The sequence below is a fragment of the Fundulus heteroclitus genome, chromosome 22 (assembly GCF_011125445.2).
Source record: "Fundulus heteroclitus isolate FHET01 chromosome 22, MU-UCD_Fhet_4.1, whole genome shotgun sequence".
NCBI lineage: Eukaryota > Metazoa > Chordata > Actinopteri > Cyprinodontiformes > Fundulidae > Fundulus > Fundulus heteroclitus.
Window position 1 is genome coordinate 22,590,038 of NC_046382.1, and position 12,713 is coordinate 22,602,750.

Below are 12,713 nucleotides of genomic sequence, written 5' to 3' on the forward strand. Positions count from 1 at the left end.
GCAAATTTCAGCTTCAGACATTTTATATAGTTGATCTTTCTTGATAAAGCCAAAAAAGTCCAAACTAACTCTTTTGCCCCATTTCCATTGCCTGGGGCTTTTGAGATGCCTGGGGATTTGCAAATCATGGATAGCGTTTCCATACTTATTTACCCGACTAATTTCACTTTCTCCGCTCTTTACTTTCCCAGGGTTTTGGTCCCCGGGAGGACCCAGTACTTCTCTGCTTTCTCGGGTCTTGTTGAGGGGGTGAGGTTAGGAAAAACAAGAAAAACTATCAGCCACAAGGGATGGAGTAAGGAACAGTAAGGAGTTTAGGAATTTACAAACCTATCAATTTTATAACCTTAATTTATCACAAAAGGTTGTTTTAAGAAGATTTTAGGTGAGAAAACGGCTACAAACTTAATCTGTACAGTCAGTTCATCAGGAATATGAGCCAATTTTAATTCTGCTCTGACTTGTCGGGAGCGGCAGAGACCCGCTTGACAGACTGGCCCTGCCGAGACCATTCCCGCTGATGCAGTGTTTTGTCGGGCAGACTGGGTCATGTTCGTCCTGGATGAAAAGTCACTATAACGCATTTACTAAGTTAGTGGGGATATCTGCGCATAACAGATATCAAATGTGAAATTCTTGGCTGAATGTTTTAGGCATTTGTAAACTGTTTCGCCACTCTGTGTGTGTTTATGTGTGTGTGTGTGTGTGTGTGTGTGTGTGTGTGTGTGTGTGTGCTTTATTTTTATTTATTTATACCAACAGGAGTGCAATATAATGGAGCGCGGTGGTGAAAAATAGGGTTGGGGGTGGTGTAAAAGAGGCTAAGGAGATGTAACGCCATCAGCTCTGTGTTGTTCTCCTGTTTCTCTGGGGTCCTGATGAGTGGCAGGATATAGATAACTTCTCTGCCTTTGTCCGTTTGCCCACTGTCTTTTTACCGCCACCCGCTGGACCGCTGTGGTACTACAGTTTTTCATCACAACGTCTCATTCATCATTGGGTTGTTTTACATAAATGACTCCAAGCTAATGGAAGCACGGAAACCCAAAAGCCCCAGGTTTTGGTTTACCAGGGTAATACAAAGCCTGGGGATTTAAATCGATTTTCAATCGAAAAGGGGCTAATATTGCCAAAAGTATTGGATTTTTTGCATTTTTTTCTGATAAATATCAATGACATCCTAATCTTAAAGGAAAGGCTTTAATATAATATTGTCCCACTTTTGGCAGCTATTCCAGCTTCATCACTTCTGGAAATGCTGTCTGCAATCTTTATAAGGGTATATTTCTTTCAAAAAGTGTATTTGTTAGGTTAAACACTGATGTTAGACAAAATGATCTGGCTCAAAGTCTTTTCTCTAATTCATCCCAAAGGTGCTCTATTTACATTTCAAGGCTCGGTGCAGGCCAGTAAATTTCCTCCACATCACATGTCTGTTTAGATCTTGCTTTGTTTACTGACATGCAGTCATATTAGAATGAGAAGGCACCCTCTCCAAACTGTTACTGACAAACGTGGTAGTAAAGATATTGCTCAGAAATGTCTTCATATGGTTCAGCAGTAAGAGTTCCTCTAACTTGAACGAATGGGTTGAGTCCTACCCCTTTAAGACATCTGAACACTATAATCCTCCCTTCCTTAAATGTTAAAGCTGACAAAATGCAATCAAAAAAGTATTGTTCTTCTTGCTTCTGTTTAAATCAAATGTGTCCTTTTGATTACTAGACAGAGAAGCAGGACTCCAGACAGCATGGTTCCTCTGCTTTAGAGTGGTAGTGTGCTTTGCACCACTGCAACCAGTTCTCTGCTCTTAACTCAGTAATGCAAGGCTTGCTCAGCTATGGAGGCCCATTTATGAAGCTTTCTATAGACTGTTCTTGAGTCAGTCTGCAGGCCATATGAAGCCTTAACCTACTGACTCTGCAGAAAGATGATTACCTCTGCCCACTTTGCACCTCAGGATACACTGTTCCCCAGTCTGTGATTTTTCAACTACTTTCCATTGCTGTCATTCCCAATCACATCTGCTTTGTCATTGTACCACTAATCATTGCAAGTGGGATATTTAGTAGGAAACATCACACGCAAGTAGGATGTTACCAGAATACCATGTTGGAATTCACTGACCTACTGAGAGTGACCTATTATTTCATTCAATCTTGTAGAAGTCTGGTGCTTAATTTTATGCACTAGTGTTGATGGAAATCATTGGAACATTTGAATTCTTCATCTGAACAACATCTGAATCATTTTGATACCTGACCCAATACTTTTGGCAATCTAGTTTATATCCTGATGCCAGCATACTATCATTAAAACCAAAGAAAATCAAGATCAGGTTTGGACTCTGAACTGATAAGCACTCTCAGAACATGAGACTTTTCATTCATTCTCATCAAGCTGCAACAAATAACTCTGCTGCTGACTCACCTAAATAAATAATCCTTGTTGGAAACTGCACTAGTTATTATTTTTTTATGTATTTACTATAAATTTTATATGAAATTATTTTATAGGCGATCAAATACTCTAGCAAGGAGATCATGTATTATGAATCAAGTTATTCACTACCGTAGATGTTGATATAATTTGTTACAGCATGAATGATTTTTCTACAGTTTACTTCTCATTTGGCAGAATCCAGTACACATCGATTACTTTAGGTTGTTGCTGGAGGTCAAGCACAACCATCTTATCCTAAAGTATCCTTGTGAAGCAAGTGGAGATGTGTACATAGAAAAACAGCACTCTGTGTATCTAACCCATAGCAAACCCTTTTCACATCGATTACAAAGGTTTGGTGTTTATACAGGGATGATAAATGCGTGCTGAGTTTATGATGTTTGTTTACAGTATAACATCAGTTAACAGCGCTGGTGCAAACACTACACTTCCATTAGTCTGGCATTCAGTGTGATGCATAAATAAATAAAACCAATATAAATGTGTTTACAGAAATGAAAGTTTACATTTAACCCCCGTTTTTTTTTTTAATAAAACAAAAATAAACCTTAGTAACATGCCAGAAATGATCACTAATTGCAAAAAGACTAGAAGACCGAAATGCATGGAGAGAACCGGTGCATGTATGAGGAGGACTTTTAAACCTAATAATAAAATTCCAACACAGCAGAGTTTCAAACCAGAGACATATAATGAGGCAACAGAGCAAACCATTGCACCACAATGCATTTTTGTTTTTCTTCATTATATCTGCAATTTATTTGCTTTCATGCATTGTTCTCCTCTGTGGGAAATTAATGAATCTAAATATTATGCTTATTTAATCAAGCATAAAAGACATGAGTCACCTTGTTGGAATCCTTTTGAAGTTAATTAATGACTGGGAATTTAGCTCAACAATCATGTAACCTTGTTTTGTCCAACTATTTTGAAAGCAATACATTTATTTTCAAATGAGTGGAAATAGACATAAGTATAATTGAGACAAGTGATGAGATGAGGTCAGTAAAACAAAACCTGGGCTTTTAGAGAGGGACGAAGAGAAGGCTCAGTGGTAATTATAGCTGTAACCTGCCTATTATCTACAGTATGTTCAACACACATCTCTAGTTGGAATCAATAAATTGACCACACAACTTAAAAACATCTGACTTAAGCCTGAGACTCTAGCTATTGTTTCTAAGGCTTCTGCTAAAATAGCCTATGAGAAGAAGTTCTGATGGAGAGGATCAACACATTTGAGACTGAACCCTCATGAATTTTTAGGCATTCTGAAGGAAAACTGTTTCTAAGTGTCATGTATATCATGTATGTTAATGTGGCGATTAATATTCATAGTGGTTGACTGTGTGTGTGTTTTTATGCAGGTTCAGATGAAGATGAAGTCTGTGGGTGTCGTGGATGGAGGTTTATTCACAGAGAGCTATTGCAACATCTGCAATGCTCAGCTCATCTCCGAGTCCCAGCGCACTGCTCACTATGAGGTGAGTTGGTTTCTTCAGTTTCAAATATATTTTTCTTAAGAATAACATTTAGGATGCACTAAAGCAATAAGTATTGCTATGATTGCTGATTTTATGTCAGGTTCCTGCAATGCACTGTAGGCCTACACTTTGCAACTGCTTAATATGTAGCAATTTGTGCTTGAGGTGCCATTCAACACTGTGCTCATCCATAAAACATTGGCTTAAAGGAGCATGGTAATGCTGGTTACTTGCACCCAAACAAACATGCACACTTTGCTTTAATGTGTTCTACTTTTCAGCAGACTTTCTATTAGTATTATAATGAAAGGCCATTAAATAATCAGTCTTTAAATTAGATAACCTGAATCAATGTGCAAGTGCATCTGTTTGTGTATCGGTGTGTTCCTTATTCTATGCAGTGCATTAAGGTCAACGTTGATTATATGGCAGGATTAGAATTAACTAGACGACTAATGAGAACAAGGGCTTCTTTTTTGAGAGACATGAGCAAGGACACTGAAAATGTATATGCATGTCTGTACACATGTATGTTTTCCACTTTCACTTGACGGCAATCTATTTCTGTCCCTGATTCTTAAAGTGTGACAAAAACATGTAGCCTTGAGATTGAGCAGACAACGAGACAGGATGAGTCACACCATGTTGTCAGAGTCAGCCTTTACAAAATATCTCTGCAGGGGTCAGCGGTTTAAAAAGACAAGGCAAGAGATCGCTTAAAGCCCAGCGATTTTGGCATGTTACAGTACCATGAAAAAATAGTCTCCCCCTCACAGATTTCTTCTGTATTTTGCTTTTTTGTCACAACTAAAAATTTTAAATTGTCAAACATATTTTATTGTCAATCTGAGTTAATAAAAAAAATATTTATAGGTTATCTTTCAAGGTTTGGAGGGAAAAGGCTATGCAACCAAACTGTTCTTATGTGGAAAAAGTAATTTCCCTCTAAATCTAAAAACTTGTTGTGCTGACCCTGGTTGCAAATACTTGGCATCATGCATTTGTGATCACTGGCAATAGGTCTTTTACATCATTGTGGATGAATTACGATATACTCTTCTTTGAAGAATTATTTTATTTAGCCACAATAGAGGATTTTTAACCCTGAACTGCCGGTTGAAGGTCATACCCCAGCATTCAATTGGTTGCAAGTCCTTTTTTGTGGCATGAACACTCCAAAATATTTGTTTCATTATCTAAATGTTTTTACTCATTCAGAGGTTGACTGCTGGTGCAGCTTTGATCATTGTACCAGAGCCATGAACTGATGGCTGTACATACCTATCAAGATTTTCTTGTAGAGAACAGAATCCATGGCGACATTAATGACAGCACAAACTGTTTGGACTTTTTCCCTCAGGCTGCCACTACAGAGCGCTAATTACAAAAACCAGCAACTGCAGAGACAATTTCATCCCCAGGCTGTCACTCTAATGAACACGTACAAGTCAGAGTGCTCATATCAATACCATGTGTATTTGTAGCAAAAACCATGCATTCTTTTTTTATAAAACACTGTATATATATATATATATATATATATATATATATATATATATATATATATATATATATATATATATATATATATATACATTTTCACAAAAAGATTTTTACCTTTCGATATAGTTATACTTAAAATTACTTCACTTAGTGCAAAGAGAAGTCAAATTCTCTGTTTCTGTGCAGACACTTGGTGATTAGAGCTGCTTCTGATTCTCAAACCAGCTCGGTTTAGCATGTTTGAGCCTTTCTAAGAGAATTCTGGAATAGATTGTATCAATATTTCTTTTTTGTTCAAACACAAATGGGCCTCAGTAAATAGATGTCATGTTAAAGGAAAAACTTAACTGTTCTAAAGCTTTAAAACAATACTCCCCCTTCTTTACACATGTTTCTGATAATCAGATCTTGACTCTGATCTCTATTTAAGCTCCATTCTGCACGGATACAAAATACACTGAAACAAAATGCCTCTTTTCCTTTGAGTAGTCCTCACATTTGTCCACACTTTCCTGATTTGACACAACAACACACAGAAAGGAGAGAAAAAGAGACACGCATAGTCCATTAGAGTAATGTGAGCACTGAGGGTCATTGCAAGGTAGCCCTGCAGAGTCAAGGTCCAGCTTTTACTTTCCATATCACAGAGCAATCCAATGCACTGGCGTTTATACACCCATGAACACACACCACACTCTCAGACACTCAAAAACACCCACATACCCACAGACAAAATGCATTAACAGCCGGATGACAAGTGAGGACTCAGGAGGCATGTGAGGCTGAGGAAGAATTCTTCTCCTGGGGCAAAAGATCCAGAATAAGCCGACGGCTGGAAGTGCAGTGTCTTGTCACAGTTTACTTGTCTTGTTTATATGTGTTTTAGCCGTGATAAACGTTTCACCTCAGTAGAACATTACTTTCTATAAAATATATCCTATCAGCTTCCAACCACCATTTGTGATTTAGATGCATGTCATTCTTGAAGTCTTCTTTGGTATCTTTGTGTTTTATTCTTTGTTTTCTCTTTGTAGCACTGGAGCACCATAACATAATTTTTTGTTGCCAGATTATCACTTGCTGAACTGACATTTCTATTCACTTCTCTCAGCAAAACAAAGTGTTAATTTGCAGGTGAAGTCTAACTCATGATGTACTTAATATCTTATTCACATCTCCAGGAAGCTATAGGCAACCCGTGCCATTTATCACCCACCCAGGGGCTACAAAGTCTTGTAAAAAAATATATTTTCTCTCGAACTTAACATAGCATCACATTACAACCACTATGTTCAATAGATTTTCTGTTTGGATTTTGTATGATAGACCAACACAAAATGGTGCGTAACTATTTTGTGGCAAGAATAAAAAAAACAATATTGAATTAAAGTAAAACTCTGTAAAGTGTCTGGCAAACATTTGTATTCAGGTCTGCTCTACTACTACTACTTTGTTGATCCAACATTCAGCTGCACATCTCAAAGATCTTTCCTCAAGAAGCAACAAACAAAAGCATTTATTCCCTTTGTTTTTGCATGAATAATGGACAGTGTTTCTTTGGGCATTAATTATAAACTTTTGCCACAGATTCTTAGTCAGATTTAGGTCTTGACTAGCCCATTATAACATTCAGTGCTGTGGCTGTATCTTTAGGGTTGTGTTTTGCGACCTCTAACTGTTTTTTTTTCCAGGATTGTCAATCAGCTTCCCTGTCTATGCTGGGGAAAAAAGACCCAAAGCATGCCACTACTACCATGTGTGGTATTTTCAGGTTGATGTGCTTTCAGTCTCATCCAACCAGAGCTGATATTGAATTCTCAACAGTTTCCTTCACTTGAGCTGTGAATCTCTGAAGCTTCTCCAGAGTTTGCATGGGCCTCTTGGATGATTCTCTGATTATTGGCCTCCTATCCCAATCTATCAGTTTAGGTGGACAGCCATGTCTTTCTAATTTTGCAGTTGTGCCATAGTCTTTCCATTTTCAGATGTTAATTCAATCTGAAATTGAATAGTGTTATTCTAATATAACTACACCTGGTTTAAACTTCCCCACAACTTTATCCCTAACCTCTCTGCTGTGTGCCTTGGTCTTTGATCTTGATGATGTTTGTGGGCTAACATTCAAACATTAAGGCCTCTGCAGAACAACTGGATATAAAGTCAGGTTAAATTTCAAGCTGGTGAACGTTTTTTCTACTTAAGTGACACTGAATTGTATTTTATATTACATTACACCGGACAAATAGTTATATGTATAATGTTTATCTTTTGTGTTATGTTTCTTCTCAGCGCCTTACAATGGAATTTTGCTCAAATGTGCATTGTGAATGTGCAGTTGAATGACAAAGTCTATTCAGGGGTAGGTGAGAAAAGGGGACTGAGAACACAAAAACACCATAGTGGTTAACATGTTTTCTCTTCATTTTCAGTTATGTGCTACTTTGTTCCGGTCTATATGACACAAAAAAGCAAATTAAACACTTTAAAGTTAGTGGTTGTATCATGCTAAAGTAGAAAAAAGTTCAAGCGGCATTAATATGTTTTAACTGTGAATCTTTGTTAGCAGCAATGCCTTAAACAAGTGAAAACCTGGCGGGACTTGGCAAGGTGCAGCAATACGTGTGGATTGTTTTGTCAATTTTCCACTTTCTGTCTCTGACAGAGTAAAAAACATGCAAACAAGGTACGTCTGTTCTACATGCTACACCCTGAAGATGGAGGACCACCTTCCAAAAGACTGAGGCCAGATAATCCTGTAAGTTCATAATTATGCTGTTTCTGTTTTACTAAAGCAACATTTTCAGATTGAAGTAGTATTTCCTTGTTGACCTCACAGTTAGAAATATTTATGAATTTTATTTTAACTGGCAGAGTTTTTATGGAGGGTATTTTTTAACAACTTCAGATGACAAAAACCTAAACTGACCATACACAAACTGAACCCTTGTAAAGTTTACATTTCTCAGCCTTGACTGTTATAGGAAAGTATTTCCCCTGCCATATGATGTTCTGCGTTAAAAAATTCCTGAGTGTGCTTTGTAAGATTTTGTAGAAGCAGATGCTGCCAAGTAGTTGTATATCTGAAAATTGCAGGCCATTGCAAAGAGGCCATTCCGTTATTTCAGTCCTCCTGTGTGCATTAGCTCTAGAAATGGCCTGATTTGCATGTTTTGCAACAATAACAACTGCTGAGGTTGCATTTGCATTTGGAGTAAATTGTTAAACTCCAAAGACAAGGCATAGAAGGTAGGTTGCTGCTTGTGTTTGTGCAATGGTCATGATGTATTCAGAGTCCTACAAAATAATTTACAACGCTAAATTGTGCGTGAGCTTATTCAGATTTTACAATGTGGCATGACAGACACATAAACACAGAGAATATTTAAGGTGTTTGCTTTGGAAACGCAACGATTGAAAAGGAAAGTTTTGCAAACCGCTATGAAAAGATTGAGCCACTATGGAAGGACAGTCACATTGGAGAGATCACTCTTTCCATTGTCAGGAAATTAATTACTGTGACAAAATGTGCTGAAAAATTTGTTAATATCCCCATTGTAAGAAATACTGAATATAGTTTTTTTTACTTTATGGTAAATGATCAAGACAGACCTAGCACAAGAATAAAAAGGGAGCCCAGTACTACAAAGTTACTGCTTAAAAACCATTGCCTTTGTTGCGATAATAATGTTCTCTGGTGATATCTTGGCCTAGTTTTTTATGTCTCCCCCTTGCCCCCTAAAATGAGATTCTCTGATGTCTTTGTTTGTCTCCCATTGTTTATGATTGTGTAAAGTGTGATTGTTTTACATAATTTATTTCCTTTGTGTGTATCCAAACATTTATTATCACATAAAATAATATATTGACTGGAAATCCCACAGGGTAAGGAGATTTTAACCATGATGAAAATGCATTTAGTGTAAAATGAGAGATGCACAGATGATGCTTTTAGTGTTCAGTTCCAATTTAGAGTTTGAGGTCCATCATGCTGATTTGGATTGTCTTTTTAAGCTTTGTAACATATCAAATCTGTGCTGTATACTTTGTTCTATTTAAACAGTTAAATGGAAAAAATATTAACAACAATTGGAGACATGAGCTTCAGGTTGTTTGGTAGAAATAGTAGTTTTGTATCCAACACAAAATCGAGGTATTTCAGATTAATAACAAAAAAGATTTGTCTCTGTTTTTATCATTATCAAAACTTTATATATTGACATTATTCAGGAAGTCAGGATGGGCGGCACCATTTTGTCTCACAACTTCCGGTTAGCCAGTTTTGCTGTTTTGCTAATAGTTCTAGCTTTGGTTGCATCTCTCTCTTGTAGTGAAGTAAAATATCAACTTTTAAAATCAATTAAGCACCTGGATTTTGTAGGATTTAGGGTTTTAGAACGAGGCACAACTTGAACATTTTCACTGTAGTGTGCTGAAAAAACTGCCCTAACCTTCGCTTCTAAGCACAGCAAACCACAACGCTGGGACTTGAGATTACACTACTGCTTACTGAGAGAAATGTTACCTTTCAAATAGACATACCTTAGTGCGGCTTAGTGATCGTTCCAACTCAACGATGCAAGAGCATCCCATAGTCTCCCCCAGTCAACTTTATATGTCACCAGCGCATGAGGACCAGATTTCCACGATTTGTGCGGGATTGTGCAACATCTTTCACTCTTGACTCGGTGTCCCACTAGCTTAAACAATGACCGATACTGGGTCAGATTTGGCCCAAAATACACTCTGATCTTACTTCTTTCTTCTGAGGCCTTCCTCTTCTTCTCATAAACTTGTAAGACAGTTTGCTTCTTGTGACTCTCAGCCATTTTCAAAGTATACAGTGAGAACAATGAAGCAATGTTGAAGGATGAACACCAAAGCTAACTGGATACATAAACACAAGAAGTGCGCATGCACAGCCAGCATGCAGAAACTAGCAAGAAACATGCACACAAATTGATCTTACATGAGTACATTACAATGATTGGCATGTTGGACAACCGGGGGTGATCCCACAGAACTCGAGGGACAGAGGGAGGCTTGGGCAGAACGAGATATTAAGACATCTGATTGGTTATTTCCATTCAGACCAAATGGCAGGGATTTGTCAGGGGTTTTTATAGGCCTGTTTTCTTTTTTGTTTCTTGTTCTGAATACATAATGTATTGACTATTCTCAGGATGGAAGGACCATTTCAACCAGTATAACAAAAAGTGTTTCTGAACAGGATTACCAACTATAGCTTTAATGACGGTAGATAAAACAGAAATGCCTCTTAACGCTGTGAGCTTCACTATCACCACCATTACAATGTCTCTGTTTGTCGGGGGTTACATTGGCCTAGGGTACACTTCCACGTGGGTGATCGGCTCTTGCAGTTGGTGTTATGTTAATTGAGAATCTGTTGTTAGACTTGAAGATCATTGTTCACAAAGGAAAACCATCCAGCATGAAGGAGCTAAAGCAGTTTTGCCTTAAGGAATAGGCAAAAGTCACAGTGGCAAGATGTGGTGAGCTTTTATCCAGACCCACTATCAGCTGTAATTGCCACAGACGGGGGTTCTGTAAAGTATTGATTTTAGGGGGGTTGAACAATTATGCACCCTGTGCTTTTCTGTTATTTTGTCCTGTTTATTGTTTGCTTCAAAATAAAAACGCTATACATCACCAAAGCTGCAGGCATTTTATTTAAAGGAAATGGGGCAAACTCTCAAAGAATCCTTATAATTCCTTGTTGTGAGGTTACAAAACATGAAAAAACCAAGGGGCTGAGTATTTTTGTAAGGCACTGTAATCATACCATTAAGTAAAGGACATGTTCATATTCTATTAATATGAACCTGTCGTATTAGACTGTATTATTAACTGTATTCAGGAACAATGACAATTTATTTACAGCCACACAAAAACACTTAACTATAGCAACCAACAAGATCATAGGGTTAAAGTTTACATACTTATATTTATATTTCATCATCCTTGGCCACAACCAACACTTTCACAAAATGGGGATTCTATTAGAAAAAAAAATCATCTGAAAAGCAGCCCCCATAAAGCAGACAGGAATTCAGCATTCTTAATATAAAATAGATGTGAAAAGAGCATTTCTGAAAAGCTTTGAAAAGGCTTTTGACAAACTGAAATTGGGGAAACTAATAGATAATATATTTTACGAACCTTTAAGATACTGAAATGCACTTCTAACTGGGCTCCACACTGTTTAAATGTGTAAGAGACTCACCTCAGTTCCATTAAGGGTGTTCCCCAGGGCTCAATTCTTGGACAACTTTCATTGATTATTTATGTCAATGATGTCTGTAAGGACATATCACAAGCCATGCATCATTTTTATGCAGATCATTTTCTGCTCTTTAAATTATCAAGTGCATACTTTAAAATCTCCTTAAACTGCATTTAAATAGTTCAGTTCAGTCTGACTCAAATCTGAAATTCAGATGGTCAACTCTTTTAAGTACTATGGTGTGATTATAGATGGTAAACATTCTTTCAAGGTGCAAATAATTAATCTTGTGTCTAAATTGCAATCTAAGTTGGATTTCTCCCACAGAAGTCCAATTTCTCTTAACAAGTCTGAGATTGCTTAATATCAGCAATGTTCTTTTGTCTTCTGGACCATGGTGACCTGTTATTTATCACCTGAGCAAAATTTCAAGAAATTTGAATTTGTGTGTCATTGTGCTTTACCTTTTATTACTGTTTGGGGATGTTGTGTTCACCATTGCCATCTGTATGCAGCTGCAACGCTTCCTTAGCTTTCTATTCACACTTAGACTTAGAAAACTTTATTTGTCATTTTGTATGCACAAAGTGCGTACAGAACGAAATTTCGTTTGCATACAGCTTGAAAATTTCAGTTAATTGCAGTCACACAATCTCCTTTTTGTGTATATAAATGTAGACTGGGGCTACTCCCCCTTACCTGACTGCTTTTCTTACTAGGTTCCCACACCCAGTATTGACTGTGCTACAAGGTTTTTCATCATGTCTTTGTTCCCAGATTTAGAGCAACTGGCTTGGGCAGCATTCGAATACACTGCCCCTTCAGCTTGGAATTGATTAACTGGCAGGTGACAGCTAATGACCATTTGTTAACTAAAAGCTCTGCTCAAAGACTGTGAAGAAGCAAGCTTTATTAACTGCAGTTGCTTTTGAGTCAGTCATACTTGTATTTGTTAAAATTATTATTTTATGTTAATGCCGTCAAAACTACATAAATGAATGTCTGTATGAATCTTAATGGTT

At 37.3% G+C, this 12,713-nt stretch overlaps 1 protein-coding gene across 1 annotated transcript in view; it reads left to right on the forward strand.

The window, feature by feature from the left end:
- Window positions 1–3,834: 3,834 nt before the first annotated feature.
- Window positions 3,835–12,713, forward strand: part of zgc:171482 (zinc finger protein) — a 64,666-nt gene continuing 55,787 nt past the window's right edge. The window contains exons 1-2 of the mRNA XM_012880649.3: window positions 3,835–3,947; window positions 8,113–8,205. Of these exons, the coding sequence (XP_012736103.1) occupies window positions 3,837–3,947; window positions 8,113–8,205 (204 nt within the window). The 5' untranslated portion in view covers window positions 3,835–3,836. The remainder of the gene's footprint in view (window positions 3,948–8,112; window positions 8,206–12,713) is intronic.